Source organism: Chiloscyllium plagiosum, unplaced genomic scaffold (assembly GCF_037043375.1).
Source record: "Chiloscyllium plagiosum isolate Xiang-an unplaced genomic scaffold, Cpla_swu_hap1 HiC_scaffold_8, whole genome shotgun sequence".
Taxonomy (NCBI): Eukaryota; Metazoa; Chordata; class Chondrichthyes; order Orectolobiformes; family Hemiscylliidae; genus Chiloscyllium; species Chiloscyllium plagiosum.
In genome coordinates this window covers 73854428-73877918 of record NW_028270146.1, presented here as the reverse complement: position 1 = coordinate 73877918, position 23491 = coordinate 73854428, and the positions used below count along the sequence as shown (strand labels likewise).

The window sequence follows — 23491 nt, the reverse complement described above, 5'->3', positions numbered from 1 at the left end:
TGGCAGACATAAAAATGGACAAATCCCCAGGTCCAGATAGACTGTATCCCAGTCTACTGCCCAAAGAATAATACATGGAATATGATAGTAAATGTGTGAGCTATGCACAAAAGATTTAATGTTGTGTTACACAAGCTTATGATTAGAATCTGAATGCTTCAATGCACTTTAAAAATGGTGCAACTATGAATTAGACTTGTAAATGACTGAAAATGTAACTTTCATCAATAGGCTACAAACCAAAGCATTCAACTGAACATTTATTTTTAAACAAAGCGCAACAAAACTGAAAAGGCTTCTCACTGTATTAATACAAAGTTATGATTTTGAAAAGACGATGAACAACATGCTGGGTGTACTACCCCAGTGATATGCGTCATTCACAAAAGCTGTAGGAACATCTAGTTCCTCAGTAGGTTGTGCGCTCAGTGTAAACAAGAAATGTTCTTGCTGATAGGACTGCACATTCTTCTCTTCCTGTACTGTAACAAGTCCAGGACCCCCTGTCAAAATCTGTTCTAACCTAAAGCCAAACTGGGTCTGTTTAAAGAAAACAAAATAAATTTAAAATGCCATGGTATGATAGATTTTATGCTAGGGCTGTAAGCTGTGATTCTGATGGAACTACTTAATCGTGCTTTGCCAGATATTTGTGCAGTTATGGAGGCAATTTGTTTTTGGATCAGACAAAGCATTGCACAGGTCTGCCATGAGCAGCATACTGCATTATCATAGATCATCTGGGCAAACTTATTGTTAAGTGCTCAGTTCTAGTTTTATTAATCCCTTGTTATATTAATGTTCATTTATTTTTGTCTGAATTACTTTATACAACAACCTTGGGAGCAACAGGCTTGTTGCTATGTCATCACATAAACTGCAAAGAACATAGCTTCTTTTTAATTGAGGTACAGTGCATTCTGACACTCGTTGTTCAGCACCAACTGTGATTATTACATCTGGCTCCTCGATAATCTGATGAAGAATGGATCAACCAAGCAACAAAATGCTGACAGCTTTAATTTCTGAATGCTGCTTAATGATTCTACAGAGAAGCTAGAGGCGCAGTTTCAAAGTTTTGGCAGTAAGAGACCAAAGAGGAAAGACCTTTCTTCGAGCAAGAGAAGAAATTGCTGTAATGGTTTAAGATCTGGAAATTTGTCTAATGCAGGTTTAGATCATTCGACAATCTCTTCCTCTCTCATCACATGTTCATGTATCGGCTCAGGACAGCCCAGGAGAGATCAAAGGTAGAATATAATTATATTTTAACTGTTTCAGGATAACAAAATAATTGCAGCCATGCTTTGGTTCATTTCTCAGGACATTGCCTTAACTAATTAGTGTCAACCTGCCTGGTTTAAGATTGAACCAAAGTTTGGTAGTTAACTACCAGTCATCCTCAGACTACTACATTATCATGACGATGTCTCAACCAGAGTCCACTTGCCAACTAATCAACTTTCTCCTCTCACATGGTATAAATGTTGTTTTTCATTTGCATTGGTCAGGCTTGTGTATTGTCCTCATAAATACAAGATAAAAAGCAGTATTCAAGTTTTTTACTATCTAATGACAATCGGTAAACAGATCTTTCTTAGGGTGCACTGGATTTTAACTGATACTGTAAGCATTTGCAATGTCCATTACTTATACTGAAGGAATGTAAATTCTAGAATGCAAAGGGTACTATTTCCTCAAATACAAAACTGCTATAGAAGGTCAATCAATAAACTTTGCTTCTCGTAACCTTGTTTCTTTTGAAGTGTTGCAGGATAAGATTTCTTGACTAAGCCTGCAACTGAAACAATAAGGCTGGTGAATTATGCCCACCATTCATTACAGCTGTCTTGTGATAAGGTTAGATTAATGGATGAGTAACATTTTACTGGTAGGTCTGCTCTTTAGTCTTACTGCAAAAAGTGCATTGATGTTCCATCAGAAACAAAAGGATGCTCCAAGGATATAACAATACTGGAAAAATGTGGGCTAAAATGGCCTCTTACAGGTTCTCTTACTTGTGTGAATTTTATCTAGATACCAGACTGTTCTTTAACCTTTAAGGGCTAAACAGAGTTGACTATCCTAACAGCTGTTCTTCATTATTAAGATCCATTGAATCTGGGAAGCAGTGCAAAAGTTTGAGTATTGCACTTGCCAGTGATGTGTCTGAGTAGAAGCATAGCTCGTTACATATTAAAATTCTGTTGCACTAAAACTTCATAAGAAGACAGAACTCTAAAGCAAGCATCCACAAAAAATCAAAAGGAAGGCAGAAGTCCAACCATTATAAACAATGATTTGCATTTGTGTTATGCACATCAACAAGCACTTGGTCACCATTTCTGGATTTTGAAAAAAATGCAATAAAACCAATTTGATTAATTTACTTCCATCTGGCCTCAAGATATTATGGTACGAATTTAAACTTAGATAAATGCTCAATAGTGAAGCCACTTATAAATCTTAAAGACAAACTGCAATCTTCAATTCTCAATCCTACCTCGATAGTTGATTATTTCAGTGCCAAGAACTGGGGTCATCTCCAACACGGTGATGAAGGCTTTATCCATCGAAGTTAAAGGAAATGGAGACATGCGGTGTCGTCGTGCTACCTTGCTGATGTCAACTGCACTGTGGCCTGGGTTTAGAAAGAAAAATTAACAGGGTCAGCATTTCTGCTGTTTGTCCATCAATAAATTAAGGCTAGTAACGGAATGCTACCTGAACCCCTAACTTATAAACATCATTTAAACTGCATTTAAATAAGTTACAATTGTTCAATACAGATTTTCGGTTCTCAAAAAATAAAGGAGCGCATCGATTGCAACTTTCAAAAACAAACAATCCCAAATAGTGAAATTTGCTTTTTGTTGGCTTGGCTTTGAGGTGATTGGAAAAGGCAGAAATTGTGAAAAATAAACAACACTTTTGGCTAAAAAAAAGTGTTACAGTAAGCTAATTATTTATTATATTTGATTATATTAATGAGGCCAAATTCCAATGTCATATCAAGAAAAATTTGGAGGTGTCTCCACTGGAGCTACTTGCAATTGTATGAGTATGTGACATAAACCAGGAAAGCCTTGAATGACTGGCTTGTACTAGTTTATCTGTCTCAGTCAAGGCTGCAGTTGGAAATTATAAACAAGCTTGGAAATCTGAGCTAGATACCGAAAAGAAAAAACCCATGCATGTTGCAAATGTCAGCGATGAGGAGAAATTACTTCTCTTAAAAGGTCGTGAATCTGTGAAACTCGTTACACCGGATTACATTAGATGTCAGGTCACTGAATAATTTTGAGGAGGAGATAGACAGACTTTTAATTAGAAATGGGTTAGAGATTTTTGGAGAGCAGGCAGGAAAGTGGAGTTGAGGCCAGTGAGAGATCAGTTGTGATCATATTAAATGGTAGAGCAAGCTTGAAGGACAGAATTACTTACTTTTGGTCAATTATCAATCATGTGCCATAGTTTGGAACATTAATTGTATTTTTGTCTTGAATCTGAAAGTTCTGATTCAAGATTCATTACAGACCTGAGCATGTAATCCATCTGGCACACTATATTGTTGAAGGAACTATCTTTCAGAAGAGGGTGAATCAAAACCATAGCCAAAAAATGTGTGCTATCTTGCTGTGAATAAACTGTCAGTCATGATTGCTGACAACGAATTAACGGGAATTGCGTTTGATGTCCTGAGATGTTGAAATACTGAAGTTAAATATATTGAACATACTCAGGAGGAAAGTTGCCTTTCTTTTTTGTTCTCATTTAGCTATAAAGTCCATCTTTCGCAGTTTGATTTGGGGGAACTCAGTAGGTAAATACACTGTTCCTTGTTCTAATCAATCTTACAGACCAGAAACTCAAGATCTGATGTTCTTAATGAGATGTAAAGTCAGAATCCTAACATTCCATTTAGGTGGATCTAAAAGATCTCATGACATAGATTGAAGAAATTCAGGATTATTCTCCCAAATTTTGGTAAGATAATTATGACATTATTACAGGACAGGAATTTGATAGATTATAATTTTGTTTGTTTTGGATTTGACAAAGTGGTCTCTCGCCGAACATAAGCATACAATGCTGCAGATTTTGATTTAATAATAAAACTAAAGTTTATTACAAAAGGAATGAAGACAAAATGCGATAATCCAGACTACCTATTTATAACACAACTTCAAAGACTTTAAACTCCCAGTAAAAGCATAATCTCATTAATCCCAAAACAATCCTTTATAAATGGAAAAAAAAGAAAACAGCATTTGTATAGAATCCAAAACTCCACAAATTGTACAGTAATCAAAATATCTCTTGAATAACACTCACACCAGGTCTTCATAGAACTAACCCCCTCAAAGTGAAAAATGCAACCAAAAATCTATCAGTTATAGGTACTTCCCTTATGTTTAAACAAAAATTCTAGAACACATTAATAAACCTTTGTGTCCCCAATATTTACCAAGCTGGCTTGTAATCATTCTCAAACAAACAGAAGTCCATTAATGCATAAATCCATTCACTTGACAGCCAAGCTTCAACGACTGTTCTTGAAAAACTATTACCATACTTGTAAGTTAATTAATATCTTCAGATCCCCAAGGAAAAAATCCTACTAGTTACTAACTCAAAACCAGAAATCTAAACTCACAGGAACCAATATTAAAAGTATATATATAAATCTCACAGATTACTTCTTTTTATGATTAATTTGAAGGATGTGGGCATCACTAGCCAGGCCAGCATTTATTGTCCATCCTGAATTGCCCAGAGGGCAGTGAAACGCCAACCAGATTGCAGTGGGTCTGCAGTCACATGTCGGCCAGACCAAGTAAGGATGGCAGATTTCCTACCCTAAAGGACATTAGTGAACCAGTTGGGTTTTTCTGACAATCAGCAATGGTTCATGGTCATCATTAGACTACTAATTCCAGATTTTATTGAAGTCAAATTTCACCATCAGTCACAGTGTGATATGAACCTGGGGCCTCAGAACATTACCTGGGTCTCTGTACTAACAGTTCACAACACTTATTCCCAACTAACCCCACTGAAGCAGAAATTGTCAATTGTTTAAGATCTTGCTATAAGAATATTAGTTACACAACAACAGTGACTATACTTTGAAAGTAAACCTTGGCTATGTTGCTTCAAGACATTAAGTGTGAAACAAATGCAATTATTTATACATATAGATACAATCAGAAATGAAATAACACTGCAGAATTGATCAGTGAGAAGGAGAAGCAAAGAAATATTTGCATAGTGATTAATATTTGCTGAACCCTGCTGGAATTTACAGGTATGGATATTGGTTGAGACTTGGAACATGCTTTTCTATGATGTTATTCTCAAGTTCGATATGTCCACCATTACTCACCATCCCAAATAATAAATTAAGAATAATTATTTAGTTGTTACACTGAGGGCAACTGATGCTGAAATTACTTAGTATTTCCTTAAAAGTCTGAGAGAATATAGGAGAAAAGAATATAAATTCGCTGAAACTTATATGACACCACATTTAATCAAAAACAGCAACAAAAAAGAAAGCATCCTCCATTGTGAATTAAATAGATGTTTTTATTTCAAGTTACTTTTAGAATCTGAGCATTGTTGGCAATTCTAACATTTATTGTCCATCACTAATTGCTGTCAAGGTGATGGTGTATTCTCTCGAGAAGAAACAAGTTCTAGGATTTTGTCATAGTGAAAGGATGCTGATAAAGTTGCAAGTCAGGATAATGTGTGATGTGGAGGGGTATTCCTATGCGTTTGCTGTTCTTGCCCTTCCAGGTGGTACATCTTGCGGGTTTGGAAGGTACTGTCAAACAATTTGGTGAGTTGTGGAAGCACATCTTGTGGATGGTTCAACTCTGTTGCCACTCTGTGCTGGTGGCAGTGGGAATGAATGCTTCAGGTGTCAATCAAGTAGGACATTGTCAAGGTTCTCAAGTGCTGCTGGAGCTATGCCCATCCAGCCAAGTGGGAAGTATTCCATTCACTTCTGACTTGTGCCTTGTAAGTAGTAAACAGTCTCTGGGGAGTCAGGTGAGTTACTTGCCACAGGATTCTCAGTCTCTGGAACATTCAGTTAATTTTCCATAAAATTCTTATGTTATTTTCATTTAATGTTTAACTGCAGAGCCATACAATTGCGGAAATTGTATGCCTTTAAATTTATTCCATTTTCCTTGGATGCTCAGGACTGTCCTTCTTGATAATATGCACATCCAATTAAGAGGATAGATGTGAATATTTAAAGAAAAAGCTGTGTTGGCCAAATTAATTAGAATAAAATCACATATATCTATTTCAAAGTGCTACGTAAAAAGCCTGTTGTTAATGAATAAACTGTCCGAATAACAACCTGGAAAATTTTCAATCCAATTCATCCAAGTTAATTTCTAGCTTTGGTGAATTAAAACTAAATCCAACTGGAGTAATCTAGCAGTTTACAAATAGCTTTATTGTCATCATTCGTCAAACATTCATCATTTCCCATTCCAGCTGACTCCCTGTGACATATTGAAATTCCTCTCAACTGGCTAGATTATTTTCTGTACTTTTATTACTTCTTTTCTTGGCGTAGGTAGTTATATCTGCCAAGCTTATATTCATTTTTGAATTCCCAAAGGAAAACTGACCAACTTAGCATTTTTGTAGCACTGTCTGCAAGGAGTAATAAAGGAAGTTAGACAAGGAAAAAGTCCATTTAACTTTGATTTGAAAGCCATTAATTCAAGACATTAATTCTACTTTTGGGCTATTTACTGAACAACTGCTTTCTCTTGTGGGTTATTTATATATCTATCATGAGTTTTTAAAAAAAAAATCTTTCCAAACGCATTTCTCATCAATATCGATATATGAATTTAGTTAACTGCAATTTTCCATTCCTGTAACATTAATGATCCATATTTTACCCTGAACTACTTTATATCTAAGTTGTATTCCACAACAGTGTGCTATTTAAATTTATTCTTCTTTTACATTTAATATGTTAAGCTAAACCCTGGTGTACACCATGAGTCACCTGCCAACTTGAATACGTCTGATAGCCTTATCTAACCCCAATGTCATAACCAATTGCTTTCCCAGCCATCTTTCTGTTCCAAACATTTTTATAAAATTAACTTGTCAAATGCCTACAGGAAGTCTATGAAGAAAGTTGAAATAAAGAGTTGCAATTTTTTCAAGATATGGAGGTGCTGGTGTTGGACTGTGTGGACAAAGTTAAAAATCACACAACACCAGGTTATAGTCTAACAGGTTTATTTGGAAGTACAAGCTTTTGGAGCGCTGCTCCTTCGTCAGGCAGCAAATGGACACAGAATTTATAGCAAAAGATCATAGTGTCACACACTGATGCGATACATTGAACAAACAGCAATCTTCCAAAAAACCTGCTGGACTATAACCTGGTGTCGTGTGATTTTTACATTTTTGTCGAACTATTCATGAGATATGGGTTTCGCTGGTTAAGCCAACATTTATCACCCATCCATAGTTGTACTTGAGAAAGTGGTGGTAAGCTGCAATCTTCAACCACTGCAGTCCACTTGGCATTATTAGGGGGTGTTGAAAGATCATGATCCAGTTAAAGACATTACCCTGAGGAACTCCTGCAGAGATGTCCCTGAAGCTGAGTCCCTCAAACAATCACGACTATTATCCTATGATGATGATCCTAGGACTGCCATCAACTGAGAGTTTTGCCTGATTCCTACTGACTGCAGCTTACTGATGTCATATTTGGTCAAATATGATCTTAGTGTCAAAGGTAGTATCTCGCCTCACTTTTGGAAATTCAGCTCTTTTGTCCATACTTTTGTCCGTAAAATAAGGTCAGGAGCTGAGTGGCATCTGTAGAACTCAAACTGAGAATCAGTGAGCAGATTAGTAGCAAAAATATGTTACTTGATATCACTGCTGGTGATGAGTCCTATCATTTCACTGATGATTAAAAGTACACTCGTGGAGTAGTAATTGATTTCTGGCAATTAGGAGGTTTCTTTGTCCAAATTCGACAAAGTTCCAGGAGACCTCAAGGGATCCACAGCCATTGTTGAGAACTCCCTCCTTACTGTATATCACTGTGTCGCCACTTGTGCTGGTGGAAAATGACAAATCCAGAGATGCTAAAACAATTGAATGGCTTGGCTAAGTCATTTCAGAGGGTAGATAAGTCAACCACGTAGCTGTGGGTCTGCAGTCACATGTAGACCACTTCAGGTGAGTGAGCAGATTTTTTTCTTCCCTAAGAGATATTCGTAATCCAGGCGAACTTTATATAGTACCCTTCATGATTAGAGTACATCGAAAAGGGTTTTACAGCCAATGAAGTGCTTTTGAAGTGAAATCAATAAATTGAGGTAGCCACTGAACAGATAATGTTCTTAAAAACAGCAACATGTTGGCCATCATACCCCAATACTCTTCCACTGCAGTGAATAGTCAGCTTTGATTTTTGAGCTCAATTTCTGGAGTGGGAATTGAATCCACAAGCTTTTGATTCAGAAGTCAGTGTGCTATCACCTGAGTGACGACAGGTACTACAAATAACCTGTGATATATAATAATCTATAATAATACCTACAGAAAATAACATCACTTACCTAATGTATTAGTTATCTGCTCAAAAGTTCATCAAGGTATGTCATATATGACCTTCCCTTTACAAATCTGGGCTGCTTCTAATTAGCTCATATTTGCATAAATGTTTGGTCACTCTGTCCCCCTACTAACCTCCCGACAACTGACCTTAAGCCAACAGGTATCTAAATTTCCAGTTTATTTCTCCTACTTTGTAAAACAATTAAATGAAATTGACAATATTCTAATCCAAAGAGACAATTCCTGAACTGCTTGTGATTTGGATGGCTAGGACTGATGAATCATCAATTCCCTCATGCGCTTTTATTGTGGAGGTCTGTCTATCTTTAACAGCACCCAATTTACTGTAATTCTTTGTTTCTTTTGTAGAGTTGAATTGGTTCCTTCCCTTGATTTATTTTTTATTTCTCTTGAATCTCTGATTTTTTTTCTCAACCTCTATTGTGAAGACCAACACAAAGTAGCTATTCAGAAAATCCACCAGTGCCTGACATAAATTACAAAAGCAGATATCATAGTTTATTATGTGGAAGTACAATACAAAGCTTTAGAACTTCTGTTTTAGTTGAGTACAGTACAGATATTATACAACAGCAGACAAATACAAAAAATGAAGTCACTTTTGAAAATATATCTGGTCTCAACTACTTTCCTACTTATTTGCTGAGATTGTATTTTGAACAAAGATAATTTTAACAATACATGCAGATATACAAAAAATCCAGACAACAATCGAATATATCATTTGAGTACCACTTTTGACATACATTATCTCATTTCGACTGCATGGAAATTCCCTAATGAATACATACAATGATTTATGAATGGTTACAAAGTTAAAGAGATCATTCAGAATCTCAGGTCTATATCTGCTCTCTGTAAAAGCTCACCAACTAGCCCACAATCCTACGTTGTCACTGCAGCCTTGCCGACTTTTTTTCCCATTGGTTTTTCTCCTTATGCAATTCTCTTTTGAAATCCATAATTGAATCTGCCTCCATCACACCACAAAACAGTGTTTTCATCATGCTAACTTATGTATAAAAAGGATTTTCACTTATGCCTCTTGCTTTTTTTGACAATCACTTGAAACCAGGAGGTTTGGGTTCTCAATTTTTCCACCCATGAGAATAGTACAGGTCATTCTGCTATAATGTGCGTTTCGTCCGTGCAATTTGGCTATAACGCTTTTGACAAATTGTGTGCGTTGTTTGGATAATGCAAACTTCTTCCTAAACAGGTATAGTGATTTTGTATTAATGATTTTCTACAGCGCTATTTTCTATAGTGGTTTTCCATAGCAAGATATTCTGTAGTACGGGGTTACAGAGGAACTCAACTGTCGCATTATAGCAGAATGACCTGCGTGACCCAATGTACTCTGCTCATGATTTTGATACTCATTTACATCAATGGCAAAGTTACTATCAAATTCTGTCTGTTTTCCTGTTTTCTGTAAATGTTTGCTAAAATACACCAGACAGTGGGAACCAGAGGTTAAAACAAATCATATAGATGATGATATTTTGACAATGAGGAATGAAAAATAAAATCCCAGGAAATCACCTCATGAACTTAAGTATTGGGAAGCAAACAATTTTTGATATTTAGCTTAAAATACCTGTAGGATTAGGACTTCTGCATATTCATGTTTATAATTGCTTTTTCTAATATACCTGTTCAGAGATGATATTACACTTCTCGGGAGCAGGTAGGACTTGAAAATTGGGCCTCCTAGACCAGAGGCAAGGATACTGCACCACACTGGAGTTTGCGTGAACCCCCATTTAATGCCCTCAATCTGCCTACATTTAATATAGAATTAATAATAATTAACAGATGACTTCTGAACATGGACTATTTTTTGAGAATAAGCGTCAATCCTATTGACTCAGATGGGAAAAAAAAATCTAATGAGATAAATAAAAAAAAGTTAACAAAATGATCCCATTATCTGCACACATAAAACAGGTCTTCTACTTCAGCTATCTAAATGCAGTACTGTCAACATCACAGATCTTCTATTTTATAGGCCAAAAACCAAGATAATGTCATGAAAAAATTCAGCATGATTTTCAGAAAGTAGGTTCAACTGTGTATCATTGTTTGATAGTAATATCAAAGGCTTGAATAATGTCCCCAACCCATCAAAAAATGATACCTATCAGACAGCATAGCTGCGATCATTGCAAATCCTTCCTAGAATGTGGCAGCACCTTTAATCTTACTAGAAGGAATCTGTTTTTTATTTGGTTGAATATTTAGGTCAAAATAATTTTTCTGAAGCTTGGTTCAACCATGAGTGATCTACACAGATTCTTGGTGATTCATTTAGTTTCATTCAGGACGAGAACCACACTGGAATACCAACTCATAGGTTTTGTTACATGTGGGGTAATTCTGTGTTGTGACAGTAAGTCAACTTCTGGCTTTCCCATTTGCCAAGTTTGTAAGGAACTTTTGTCAGTGTGTAAACAAACATATAGACTTTGCTTCAGGACATAGTTGATATGATGAGTCGTTTTCAGCTTTTCAAACATTTTGAATAATTTTGCAAAATTCAGCCCTAAGAATCTTTAGGATTTGCTTGTCTTCCCAATTTCTCTGTTCGGTAATTTTGCTGTAAATCTGTACAAACTCAATTACTTATGAGTGAACAACTCTGCTTCTGGATTACAGACAAAGTTTCTGAGATTTTCTTCTCACTGTTTTGAACTGTGGCAGTCATCTGCTTTCCTGACTTTAAGTTGCAAGCCTCCATGGAGTTTCACGCTTGATGGTTGGAGATCCTGCTCGGACCACTGTTCATCTTTGGGAAGAAATAAAACACCAGCTCCACTGTTCAGTTGAAACATCTTTTGTGTCCATTGACTAAAATTTCTGTAATTCAACAACTCTCAGTTGGTTCTTGAATCTCATCGAGGAATTGCATTTGTATATCACTATGATCTTCTATTTCTTGGAATTTGCCAACATTTATAGGTTTTACTTTTTATTTTTGAAATCCAAACATCTTGCTATGATACCCTGCATTGTAATGACCATACATTTTACAAAGATCGCACTCAGTTTCGGCAGGGCATTCTTTCACCCAGCACCCTGTGGAACTGAGTTATTCAGAGATTAACAATAACATGCATTTATCTGACTCCTTTAAAGTAGGTAAGTGACCAAAAGTGCTTCACTCGATTTTCCACAAAATTTGACACTGAAGAACACAAGGGATGTTTGTGTTGATGACCAAAAGCTTGAACAAAGAGTTAGGCTTTAAGGAGAATCTTAAACAGAAGGAGTAAGCTGGAAAGGCAGAGGGATTTCACGTTGGAATTATCAAGGCCTAGGCAGCTGTGGCAGCAATAACAGTGATGGAATGATTGAATTTGGGGATGTGAAAAGAGTCACATTGGAGGAAATTTCAGCAGCCTGGAGGGGGTTACATAGAGAAGACAAGCCAGCATTTCAGGTCAGTCAGCTGAATGCTTGTGTGATACCGATAGGGTAGCAAATGTTAACCACATGGCTATGAGTCAAGAAAGGGATAGTATATGCAGGTTAGGTGAATTGGCCGTGCTAAGTTGCCCATTGTGTTCAGAGATGTGTACGTCAGGTGCATTAATCAAGGGTATATGTAGGTTAATAGTTTAGGGGAATACATCTGGGTGGTATACTCTTCGGAGGGTCAGTGTGGACTTGTTGGGCCAAAGGTTCTGTTTCCACACTGCAGGGATTCTACGAATCTTCTATACTGATAGCATTTGGTAAAAGGTGGGAACCACATCCTTTCCTTTTCCTCAGTTTCTGTGCAGCCATGCTTCATTCCAGAGCCATGGAACACGACTTTTTTGCCAACAGGTCCCCGTTACGTGAATTACTGCATAGTTCTGTTTTACAACCTGTTTATTTGATCAACTAAGCAGCCTTCGACAAAGTCAATTTATCCTTCAGCTGCAAAAAAATCCTAATTCAAGACTCACACAACAATTTAATCTCTAATTAATTATTCTTTTAAATTTGCATATTCACAATTCACTGCCAGCCATGTAGAAATCACTAATAAATGAAGTGACACTCTCTCCCAGTTGCTGGACAGGTTTATTGTACTTCAACTGCTCAACGGTCATGTTTTTTGCAGCGATTGAAGTAATCATCAAATGCTTTAATTACTTTGTATTACATTGTTGCTTCCTGTCTGATTAGGAAATCATCTGCATGCAAGCTTTACTGCATGTAAGAGAGTACAGTCCTGCTTTTTACTAGATATTGTTGTCAGCTTGTAAATCTCTAATGCCAGGTCAACCTGGTTCTGGACTACAACTTTCTTGAAGTACTTGGGTAATGGTAATGTCTTTTTCATTCTTTTCTTGTTTTTGTTGCTTCATTTATTTGCTATTTGCTCACTGACCATTCTTCCCTTTTACTCAGTCACCTGCTGCCACCACTTATTGTGGTTGGGTGTAAAACAGAAGCTGGTCAATATTGCCTTTCCTTGTTACATCAACCATTCCCTGTTTATTTAAAAATAGTATACACCACAAATGTACAGGTGAAGACTTCAACTTTGCCATGAAGCTGGTGGAGAGTACCAACATGTAAATGATATTATTTACAAATCCACATTAACTCTTTCCACCATGAGCTCTATTATGTCTCTGATCCCTATGGTAATTACAAACGCAGGTTGCCACAGTCAAGTTATTCTAAATTGCTTATAGTTTCCGAGTAAGTAGTAAATTCAGCAAGCCTCTGTTCCTTCATGAAAGACGTGAATTAGGTTAGTCAGATACAATTTGACTTTAGTGAAGAATGTAGTGCTGGAAAAGCACAACAGGTCAGGCAGCATCCGAGGAGCGGGAGAATCAACATTTCGGGCATAAGCCCTTCATCAGGAATGGAAGGAGATGTCGCTGTGGTAGCAGTCTGCTTCAGGACATGGTTGAAAAGCTTCAGGGCAGAGGAGATGACCTAGGGGTGTTGGGGTGTGGTTGCAGTCAGAGAGAGACTCACTGAGATCCTTATAGAGAGAAGAGGAGAACTTCTTCAAGGTAGGCATCCTTGGAAGAGTCTTTGCAGTACAGTTGAAATCAACTAGGAGAAAGTCAGGACTGCAGATCAGAATCAAGAGTGTGGTGCTGGAAAAGCACAGCAGAACAGGCTGCTCTGAGGAGCAGGAGAATAGACGTTTCAGTCAAAAGCCCTTCAATCAGGAATACTGAAGGGCATATGCCCGAAATGTTGATTCTCCTGCTCCTCGGATGCTGCCTGACCTGCTGTGCTTTTCCAGTACTACACTCTTGACTCTGATCTCCAGTATCTGCAGTCCTCACTTTCTCCACAATTTGCCTTTAACAAATCTCTGCTGTTTCTATTAATAAATCATGTGCCTCCCCAATGAGACTTAATTTTCCTCTTGATAGTGACCTCAAGTAAGTTTCTTCTCACTGATGTTAAACGATAATTATGTTTAACTCTATTTTTGATAGGGACTTAACCTTTCCAATTCTCTGGTCCTCAGGTACTATTCCAATATCCAGGAAGGACTGACAGACTGGTCAGATCTTCTGCTATTTCAATGTTTGTCTTCCTCAGCAATTTCTAATACATCTTATATGGACCAGATGACTTGTTAACTTTACAGTTTTTGTTCATTATATATGGATATCACTGGCAAGACTAGCATTTGTTACCTCTCCTTAATTTCCGTTCTGAGCTACGTTGCATTTCAGAGGGTATTTAAAAGTCAAACGCTTTAATGAGAGTCTGGAGTTACAGGGATGCCAGATAAAGGTAAGAATGGCAGATTTCCTTCCTTTAAAGGACGTTAGTGAATGAAATGGGTTTTTATAGCGATTGATGATAGTTTCAAGGTAACTTCATTAATGACAGCTTTCAATTCCAGATTTTTCTCATTGAATTTATGTTCCACCATTTGTTGTGGAGGCTTATGAATCCCGACATACAGAGCATTAGTTTGTGTTTCTGGATTACTGTCCAAGTGACGTTAGTACATCGCAGTCTTCCTCAAACTCACACCCATTTTTCATCTTCTCTCAATTTTTACATCATTCAGTATCTCTACCCCTTCCTCCATTGCAATATCTTTTTTGAACCCCAGTCACACCCTCTGCCTCCACACTCCTATTTTGCCACCAATCATTCCAAGAATTCTTTTAATTATCCTTTTACATTTTATAAATTTGTAAGAATCCGAAGAGTTTTTTCCAAATACATTAAGGACATGAGGGTAACTAGGGAGAAACATTGGCTTCTCAAAGATCAGCAAGGTGGCCTTTGTGTGGAGCCACAGGAGATGGGGGAGATACTAAACAAATTTTTTGCATTGGTGTTTACTGGGGAAAAGGACATGAAAGATATAGAATGTTAGGAAATAGATGGTGATATCCTGAAAAATGCCCATATTGCAGAGGAGGAAAGTGCTGGATGTATCGAAATGCATAAAAGTGGACAAATCCCCAGGACCTGATCAGGTGTACCTGAGAACTCCGTGGGAAGCTAGGGACGTGTTTGCTGAGATATTTGTATCATCGATAGTCACAGGTGAGGTGCTGGAACACTGGAGTTTGGCTAACGTGGTGCTACTATTTACGAAAGGTGATAAGGACAAGCCAGGGAACTATAGACCAGTGAGCCTGACATTGGTGGTGGGCAAGTTGTTGGAGGGAATCCTGAGAGACAGGATGTACATGTATTTGGAAAGGCAAGGACTGATCAGGGATAGTCAACATGGCTTTGTGCGTGGGAAATCATGTCTCTCAAACTTGATTGAGTTTTTTGAAGAAGTAACAAAGAGGACTGATGAGGGCAGAGCGGTGGACATGATCTGTATGGACTTCAGTAAGGTGCTCACCATGGGAAATTGGTGAGCAAGGTTAGATCTCATGAAATACAGGGAGAACTAGCCATTTGGATACAGAATTGGCTCAAAGGTAGAAGACAGAGGGTGGTGGTGGAGGTTTGTTTTTCAGACTGGAGGCCTGTGACCAGTGGAGTGCCACAAGGATCAGTGCTGGGTCCACGACTTTTCATCATTTATATAAATGATTTGGATGTGAGCATAAGGGGTATAATTAGTAAGTTTGCAGATGACACCAAAATTGGTGGTGTAGTGGACTGCGAAGAAGGTTACCTCAGATTACAATGGGATCTTGATCACTTGGGCCAATGGGCTGAGAAGTGGCAGATGGAGTTTAATTTAGATAAATACCAGGAGCTGCATTTTGGGAAAGCAAATCTTAGTAGGACTTTTACACTTAATGGTAAGGTCCTAGGGAGTTTTGCTGAACAAAGAGACTTTGGACTGCAGGTTCATAGCTCCTTGAAAGTAGAGTCACAGGTAGATAGGATTCTGAAGAAGGCATTTGGTATGCTTTCCTTTATTGGTCAGAGTATTGAGTACAGGAGTTGGGAGGTCATGTTGCAGCTGGATAGGACATTGGTTAGGTTACTTTTGGAATATTGCGTGCAATTCTGGTCTCCTTCCTATCTTGTGGAACTTGAAAGGGTTCAGAAAAGATTTGCAAGGATGTTGCCAGGGTTTGAGGATTTGAGCTATCGGGAGAGGTTGAATAAATTGGGGATATTTTCCCTGGAGCGTCGGAGGCTGAGGGGTGACCTTATAGAGGTTTATAAAATCATGAGGGGCGTGGATAAGGTAAACAGACAAAATCTTTTTGGCAAAATCCTTTTGCCGCATGGGTGGCATGGTGGCTCAGTGGTTAGCATTGCTGCCTCACAGCACCAGGGACCCTGGTTCAATTCCCGCATTGGGTGACTGTCTGTGTAGAGTTTGCACATTCTCCCCGTGTCTGTGTGGGTTTCCTCTGGGTGCTCCGGCTTCGTCCCACAATCCAAAAGATGTGCTAGCCAGGTGAATCGGCCAGGCTAAATTGCCCATAGTGTTAGGTGCGTTAGTCGGGGTAAGTATAGGGCAGGGGAACGGGTCTGGGTGGGTTATTCTTCGGACGGTTGATGTGGACCTGTTGGGCTGAAGGGCCTGTTTCCATTCTGTAGGGAATCTAATCTAATCTTTTCCCTGGGGTGGGGGAGTCCACAACTAGATGGCATAGGTTTAGGGTGAGAGGGGAAAAATATAAAAGAGGCATAAGGGGCAACTTTTTCACGGAGAGGGTAGTATGTGTAGGAATGAGCTGCCAGAAGAAGTGGTGAAGGCTAGTACAATTGCAACATTTAAAAGGCATCTGAAAGGGTATATGAATAAGAAGGGTTTGGAGGGATATAGGCTGGGTGCTGGTTGGGTTGGGATATCTGGTCCGCATGGATAAGTTGGACTGAAGGGTCTGTTTCTGTGCTGTACATCTCTATGACTCGAAGAGGTTTCTGAGTTCTCATGTATGTGCTTTGCTAATCTTTCTGTTTCCTCTTATACCCTTCAATCACTCCCAAGCGAACAATCAATGATTCCCAGGGATTTTTCTAAGTCCCAGCTCTTTCCAACACAGCCATCAACCTTTCACCACCACTTCAGCTCCCCAGGACTACTTCTAACTGCATAAAATTACCAAACAGCTCCTGGGACCGCTTCCTGAACTACACAGACCCATTGGCCTTTAGCTGCTTTCCCAACAGTAGCACTTTCCTGCCTGGAGTCTGTTTCTCTGCTCCTGTCAATCTGACTCACTTTCCTGTCATGGGACTCCCCAACTTCTGCAATGGCCAAGGAAAATTCAGGAGGTTGGTCTGAGCTCGTGGCTCATCTCATTCTATGCATGCACTAGGAGTCCCAGCCCATGTTGGGAATTGGAGTTCTCAGAAATAACATCATGGAAACACTTGCACTGGAGCCCTGAAGCCAAAGAAAGTCACATTCATAACAAAATCCTGAATGATAATTGCTCTCAATTTTTTTGTATTTTCCAGAAATTTGTCTAGAGATTTTCTCTTCCATCTTCTCATTAATTGGACGATTATTGTAGAATCCCATCTTGAATCTACCCTAAATGTATTCTGTCTTTGAATTATTAAGCCCTTCTGTCGTCATTATGGACATTTTCAATTAACCTGTTCAGAGACATTATGATACATCTCTGGAGCCGATGTGTATGGACTTGGGCCTTCTGCCTCAGAAGCAGGGACACCACTGTGCCACAAGAGCTCTCTTTGAAGCCGACTTGCGCTTGATATTCCCAGGCAGTCTTCCCCATCCAAGTACTAAGCAGGTCAGAATCTGTTTAATTTCTGAGATCAGACGAGATTCAGCATTTTCAGACTTCCATGAACGTGAAGGAGATCATTAGTCTGGGACTCTGGATTACTAATTTTCGAATATTCCATTATCTCTCCTTTAAATTCAACCAAATGCGATAGTGGGTTTTGAACTCCATGCTCCCAAATTATGAGCTTGGACATCTGGATTACTGAACTAGTGATAATGACCACTACACCACCATCTTCTTCTCGATAATCATTCTATGATTCTTTAATATAGCTACTACAAATCCTGTCAATACTCCCTCTTCTTTTTCTTTTCCACATCATCGCTTCCGAATAAATTGTGGCCATCAATATTTAGTTCCTTTTCAGCTAAGTATTTATGATACCAAATAACACCATAAGCCCATGTTGTAACTTATGGCTGCAGCTCATGAACCTTATTTCTTAATACTCCCCGTATTAACACATACATTCTAATATCATGCCATTTAACTTTGCTTTTCATTCAGTCTAATTCCTGCTCTTTCTACACAATTCCTTACTTTTTTGCTATTTGTTCCTTCCATCTACTGATGCATGTTGTCTCTGCTCTTTGCTGCTAGTATATCTTTATTTCGCCAACACCCCAAACCCTTTTACATTAGTCTAAACCTTTCCTTGTAGCATGAGTACACCTGCCCTTGAGGATGTTAGCCCCAGTCCTTCTCAACAGTAACTCATACAATTTGTGTAGGTTTTTCCCATTCCTGAAGTGGTCTCAATGTCTCAGGAATCTAAAAGCCTCTATCCCTTGCACCACCACTCCTTTTGACTATCTTTCTGTTTCTACATTTGTTATAACATGGCACTGCTCTAATCCAGAAATGATCATTTTTGAGAAGTCAGTGAATGGATTAATATGCCAATGCAAATCACTTAAGAAAGCAATTTCAGTTTCTAAATGTTTGCTCGACTCCATGGAAATAACTACTTCCTCATAATTGTTAGCAGTTACAATGACGTACAAAGACAAATGGACAGAAGACCTTTGAAAAGCATTTAACAGCTAATATGATTGTACTTCATCATCTTATCCATGTCACAAGGACTCAAGAAAAATTGGACTTAATATTGACATTAACATTGACTGAAATGTTCATTATAGGGTACACAGAATAATTCTGAGGTGCAGACTGAAATTCTCACACCATGAGTACCTTGCTCTCTCAAGCCTTTCCTTGAAACTGGCAGAGTGGGATCTGATTGCCTTGCTCTTTCATCATGAGTTTGTAGTTGTGCAGGAGACCAGAAAGACAACTGGACTAATGGTGTGCACAACATGCAAACATTACAGTATCACTGAATTTTTAATCTTATTTGCAGCTTTGGATCCTGAAAATGAGGGCAAAAACGTACCATCAAGATAGACAAAAAGCATTTTCAAAATGCACAGAACAATTTACTGCCCCTAATTGTGAGACTCCATGGTTTAATCACTTTCCTTTCTAGGCTTCTAAAGTTGAGTGTCAGATCAGGACCACAAATTGCATCATGAAGGAAGTGCTTATAAATTGCCAGCACTAAATGGATTTGTATTTTTACCATAAATGCAGCAATTTCACAACTTGTCATCAATTTAATTGAGAGACTCAAGGCAATTCCAACTTTTTTCAATTTTGTTGAGGTTAATGGTAGAGTGGTACAGATTGTCCAGCAATTTGCAAAGAATCAGAAATCTTGTCATTTCTCCTCACTGCCACAAAATGCTAGATTTCTTGCAAAATACTAAGTTCTGCTAATTCACTATTACTTTTGAGCAATTTCAGGACTATTGTCTTAACTTTTATTAAGTTCCTCAGCGTTTCATTACTCCCCAGCTGTGTAATGCCTTCCAATTTGCCCAATTTAAACCTAGGATTTGATTTATGCACTGATGTAAATCAGAAACACTAAAGACCCTGAACTGCCATTGTAATGTTGCTCACAGTAAGTCAATAGTTTATGGGGACAGTAATTACACCTTGTGTTGTAGAATATATTATTCAGTTTCTAAATTGGAATTGTGCATCTTCAAGACTACAAAGTATAATCACTTTTTAGTAAATATGAGAGAAGGTTAGAGTTTAATTGCCTTTCAGTTTTGAATTACTCTCTTAAATGTGATTGATCACATCTTCCTCACACACTCAACTATCTAACATTTGAAATAAAAGTTCCTTACATCATAATAAAGTAACAACATTAACTTACATAGTGATTATGCTATTGGATTAGCATTCTGGAAGCCTGGACTAGTGATTGCCGGACATGAGTTCAAATTCCACCAGAGTGGATAGGGATTTTAAACTTAGCAAGTAAATAAATCAAACTAAAAAGCTAAAATAGAACTCATGTTCTGTAGAAAGCCTAACTTCTGGGAAGGAAATCTGCTATCCTGAGCCAGATTCGCCTTTTGTATCTCCAGACCCATACTAATATAGTTACCTGTAACTGAAATAGCAAGCTACACAGTCAGATGCAATTTGGGGTGGGCAATAAACATTGGCCACGCCAGGTTGACCATGTTGTGTGAATGATTAAAATATAAAAAACTAGCTTTAAGGGCTGAATGGGTTACTTCTTCCTGTTTCTACGCTCCCAAGCAATTTCCTCAAAAGTGCAGGTTAAAGGGCTGGAAGGCATTACAGTGTTATCAGTTTTTACATAAATTTGAAGCGGAATTTTTTTTTTATTGCTTCATGAAATGTGGGTGTCACAGGCAATACCTGCATTTGTTGCCCAAGTTATGACATGCATGGGCAGTGCCTTTCAAAACAGGAATTGACAATGGTATCCACAAATTAACAGCATTTATTAATTTTAAAGATCACTTAGAAAAATACTGTATAATCATTGAAATTTTGATAAAGACCATTACAGAAAATTATGGTCCCCAATATGAAGCTAAAATCTCTTTAAAGGTGCTAATTAGGAACAGAAATTCGACCATTCGGCCTACTGAGTCTGCTCTGCTGTTCGCTCATGGTTGAACCTCATTTCAAACTCATTTTCCCACTTTCTCCCCATAATCTTTGATCCCCTTGGTAACCAAGAACTTATCTAACTCTGTTTTAAATATACTCAGTGACCTGGTTCCACAATCTCCTGTGGCAATGAAATCTATAGATTCACCAATCTCTGGCTCAATATCATAATATATCATAAGTTTGCCATGACATAAGCTGAGAGCACGTTAGTAAGCATTGCTGATTAAAAAGAATGCATTACTATTTATACCACTGCTTAATTATGTAACTGAACTTAAATTTAAATAAAGCAAAAAGGTATGATCTTTCACAGAAATCATCTAAATATGAAAGATGATTTGATGGAATGGCAATGCCTAACATGATCAACGATGAAAGAAAGGCAGGTAATAACTGTTATCTAATAATTCCAATGGTTGCGTACAGCTCATTTGCATGTAATAGGGGTCAGCAAATCCATACATCTAAAGCCCCATTTATTTCAGCATAATGCTACTCAGTTCAAATCCTATTGTGGTGGCTGGTGTAATTCAAATTAGGTTTTTAATTAGTAAGCGAATTAGGGGTTACGGAGAAAAGGCAGGAAACTGGAATTGAGAGTTACCAGATCAGCCATGATCTCATTGAATAGCGAAGCAGACTCGATAGACTGAATGGACGACTCCTGCTCCTGTATCTTATGGTCTCACCTTAGGAGCAATTTTAATCTGACCAGCACACCAATCATTTGCTTACCAGAAACCAACTATTCTGAACTTTAAGCTGGTCTGCACACACACACGCACACACACACTCACACACACATATATATATATATATTTGTACATTTATTTATTGTGCTTCAATTAAATCTTTGGGATCGGAGTGCAATTTTCATTGGATGGTTTGATTCAACTGGAAAGCTGAAATGGGTTTTCTACTAGATTAATGTGGGGTCGGAAGAGGCGCAAATTGTTTTGTTTTCAGGGTTTGAAGGAACAAGAACACTCTTCTGGAGAGACAAGGAATGGGTGGGAAATCAGCCGATGGGAGTCAAATGAATCTTGAGGGTTACAATAGTCTAGTCCACCTTACTCAAGCAGCAACAAGTCCCTAACTCTCACTGTCATCCTCTAGCTAAAAATCTGAGTGGACATAAAAATCAATTTGGCAATAGCACAGTACAATAACCGAGGTGATTCAACCATCTTCCAATAACACAAGTTCTTTTTAATGAGGCAACCTCTTGCCAGTACCTAACTGAGTATTGCTAAGTACCATCAAAAAAGGAACTGCTGACATGGCGAAGGACTTGGTCCATCTAAGCCAGGTTACCCAGCAACTTGTCTTGACATTCATGCACCTTCTCTGAGTTAGGCAACCAAAGTAGTTCCCAACACTTCTTCAAAACAAACTTGTGTGCGCAGTAACAACAACAAAATTATTAGGGGTACAAAGCCTTTGGCTTTGATCTTTATGTCATCATTGTCTACAGGAATAGTACCAGAAGACTGGAGGATAGCAAATGCTGTTCCCTGTTCAAGAAGTGGGGTAGAGACAACCCTGGAAATGATAGACCTGTGAGCCATACTTCAGTTGTGGATCAAGTGTTGGAAAGGGTTTTAAGAGATCGGATTTATAATCATCCAGAGAGGAATAAGTTGATTAGGGATAGTCAACATGGTTTTGTGAAGGGTATGTTGTACCTCACAAACCTTATTGAGTTCTTTGAGAAGGTGACCAAACAGGTGGATGAGGATAAAGCGGTTGATATGGTGTATATGGATTTCAGTAAGGCGTTTGCCAAGGTTCTTTATGGTAGGCTATTGCACAAAATACAGAGGCATGGGTTTGAGGGTGATTTAGTGGTTTGGATCAGAAATTGACTAGCTGAAAGAAGACACAGGGTGGTGGTTGATGGGAAATGTTCATCCTGGAATTCAGTTACTAGTGGGGTACTGCACGGGTCTGTTTTGTGTCCACTGCTATTTGTCATTTTTATAAACGACCTGGATGAAGGCATAGAAGGATGGGTTAGTAAATTTGCAGATGACACAAAGGTCGGTAGAGTTGTGAATAGTGACGATGGATGCTTAGGTTACAGAGAGACATAGATAAGCTGCAGAGCTGGCTGAGAGGTGGCAAATGGAGTTTAATGCAGAAAAGTGTGAGGTGAATCACTTTGGAAGGAGTAACAGGAATGCAGAGTACCGGGCTAATGGTAAGATTCTTGGTAGTGTAGATGAGCAGAGAGATCTTGGTGTCTAGGTACATAGATCCTTGAAAGTTGCCACCTAGGTTGATAGGGTTAAGAAGGCATACGGTGTGTTAGCTTTTATTGGTAAAGGGATTGAGTTTCGGCACCATGAGATCATGCTGCAACTGTACAAAACACTGGTGCGGCCACATTTGGAGTATTGCATACAGTTATGGTCACCGTGGTATAGGAAGGTTTGGAAAGGGTATAGAGTAGATTTACAAGGATGTTGCCTAGTATGGAGGGAAGGTCTTATGAGGAAAGACTGAAGGACTTTAGGCTGTTTTCGTTAGGGAGAAGAAAGTTGAGAGGCGACTTAATTGAGACATATAAGATAATCAGAGCGTTAGATCGGTTGGACAGTGAGATCCTTTTTCCTCGGATGGCGAATGCTAGCACGAGGGGACATAGCCTTAAATTGAGGGGTGATAGATATAGG

General features: G+C 38.3%; 1 protein-coding gene across 30 annotated transcripts in view; it reads right to left on the bottom strand.

The window, feature by feature from the left end:
- The window catches only part of LOC122553706 (gephyrin), a 540724-nt gene that overhangs the window by 110677 nt on the left and 406556 nt on the right, over positions 1–23491 (bottom strand). For all 30 annotated transcript variants that reach the window (XM_087989971.1, XM_087989989.1, XM_087989990.1 and 27 more), the window contains one exon: positions 2504–2641. In XM_087989971.1, the coding sequence (XP_087846097.1) occupies positions 2504–2641 (138 nt within the window). The remainder of the gene's footprint in view (positions 1–2503; positions 2642–23491) is intronic.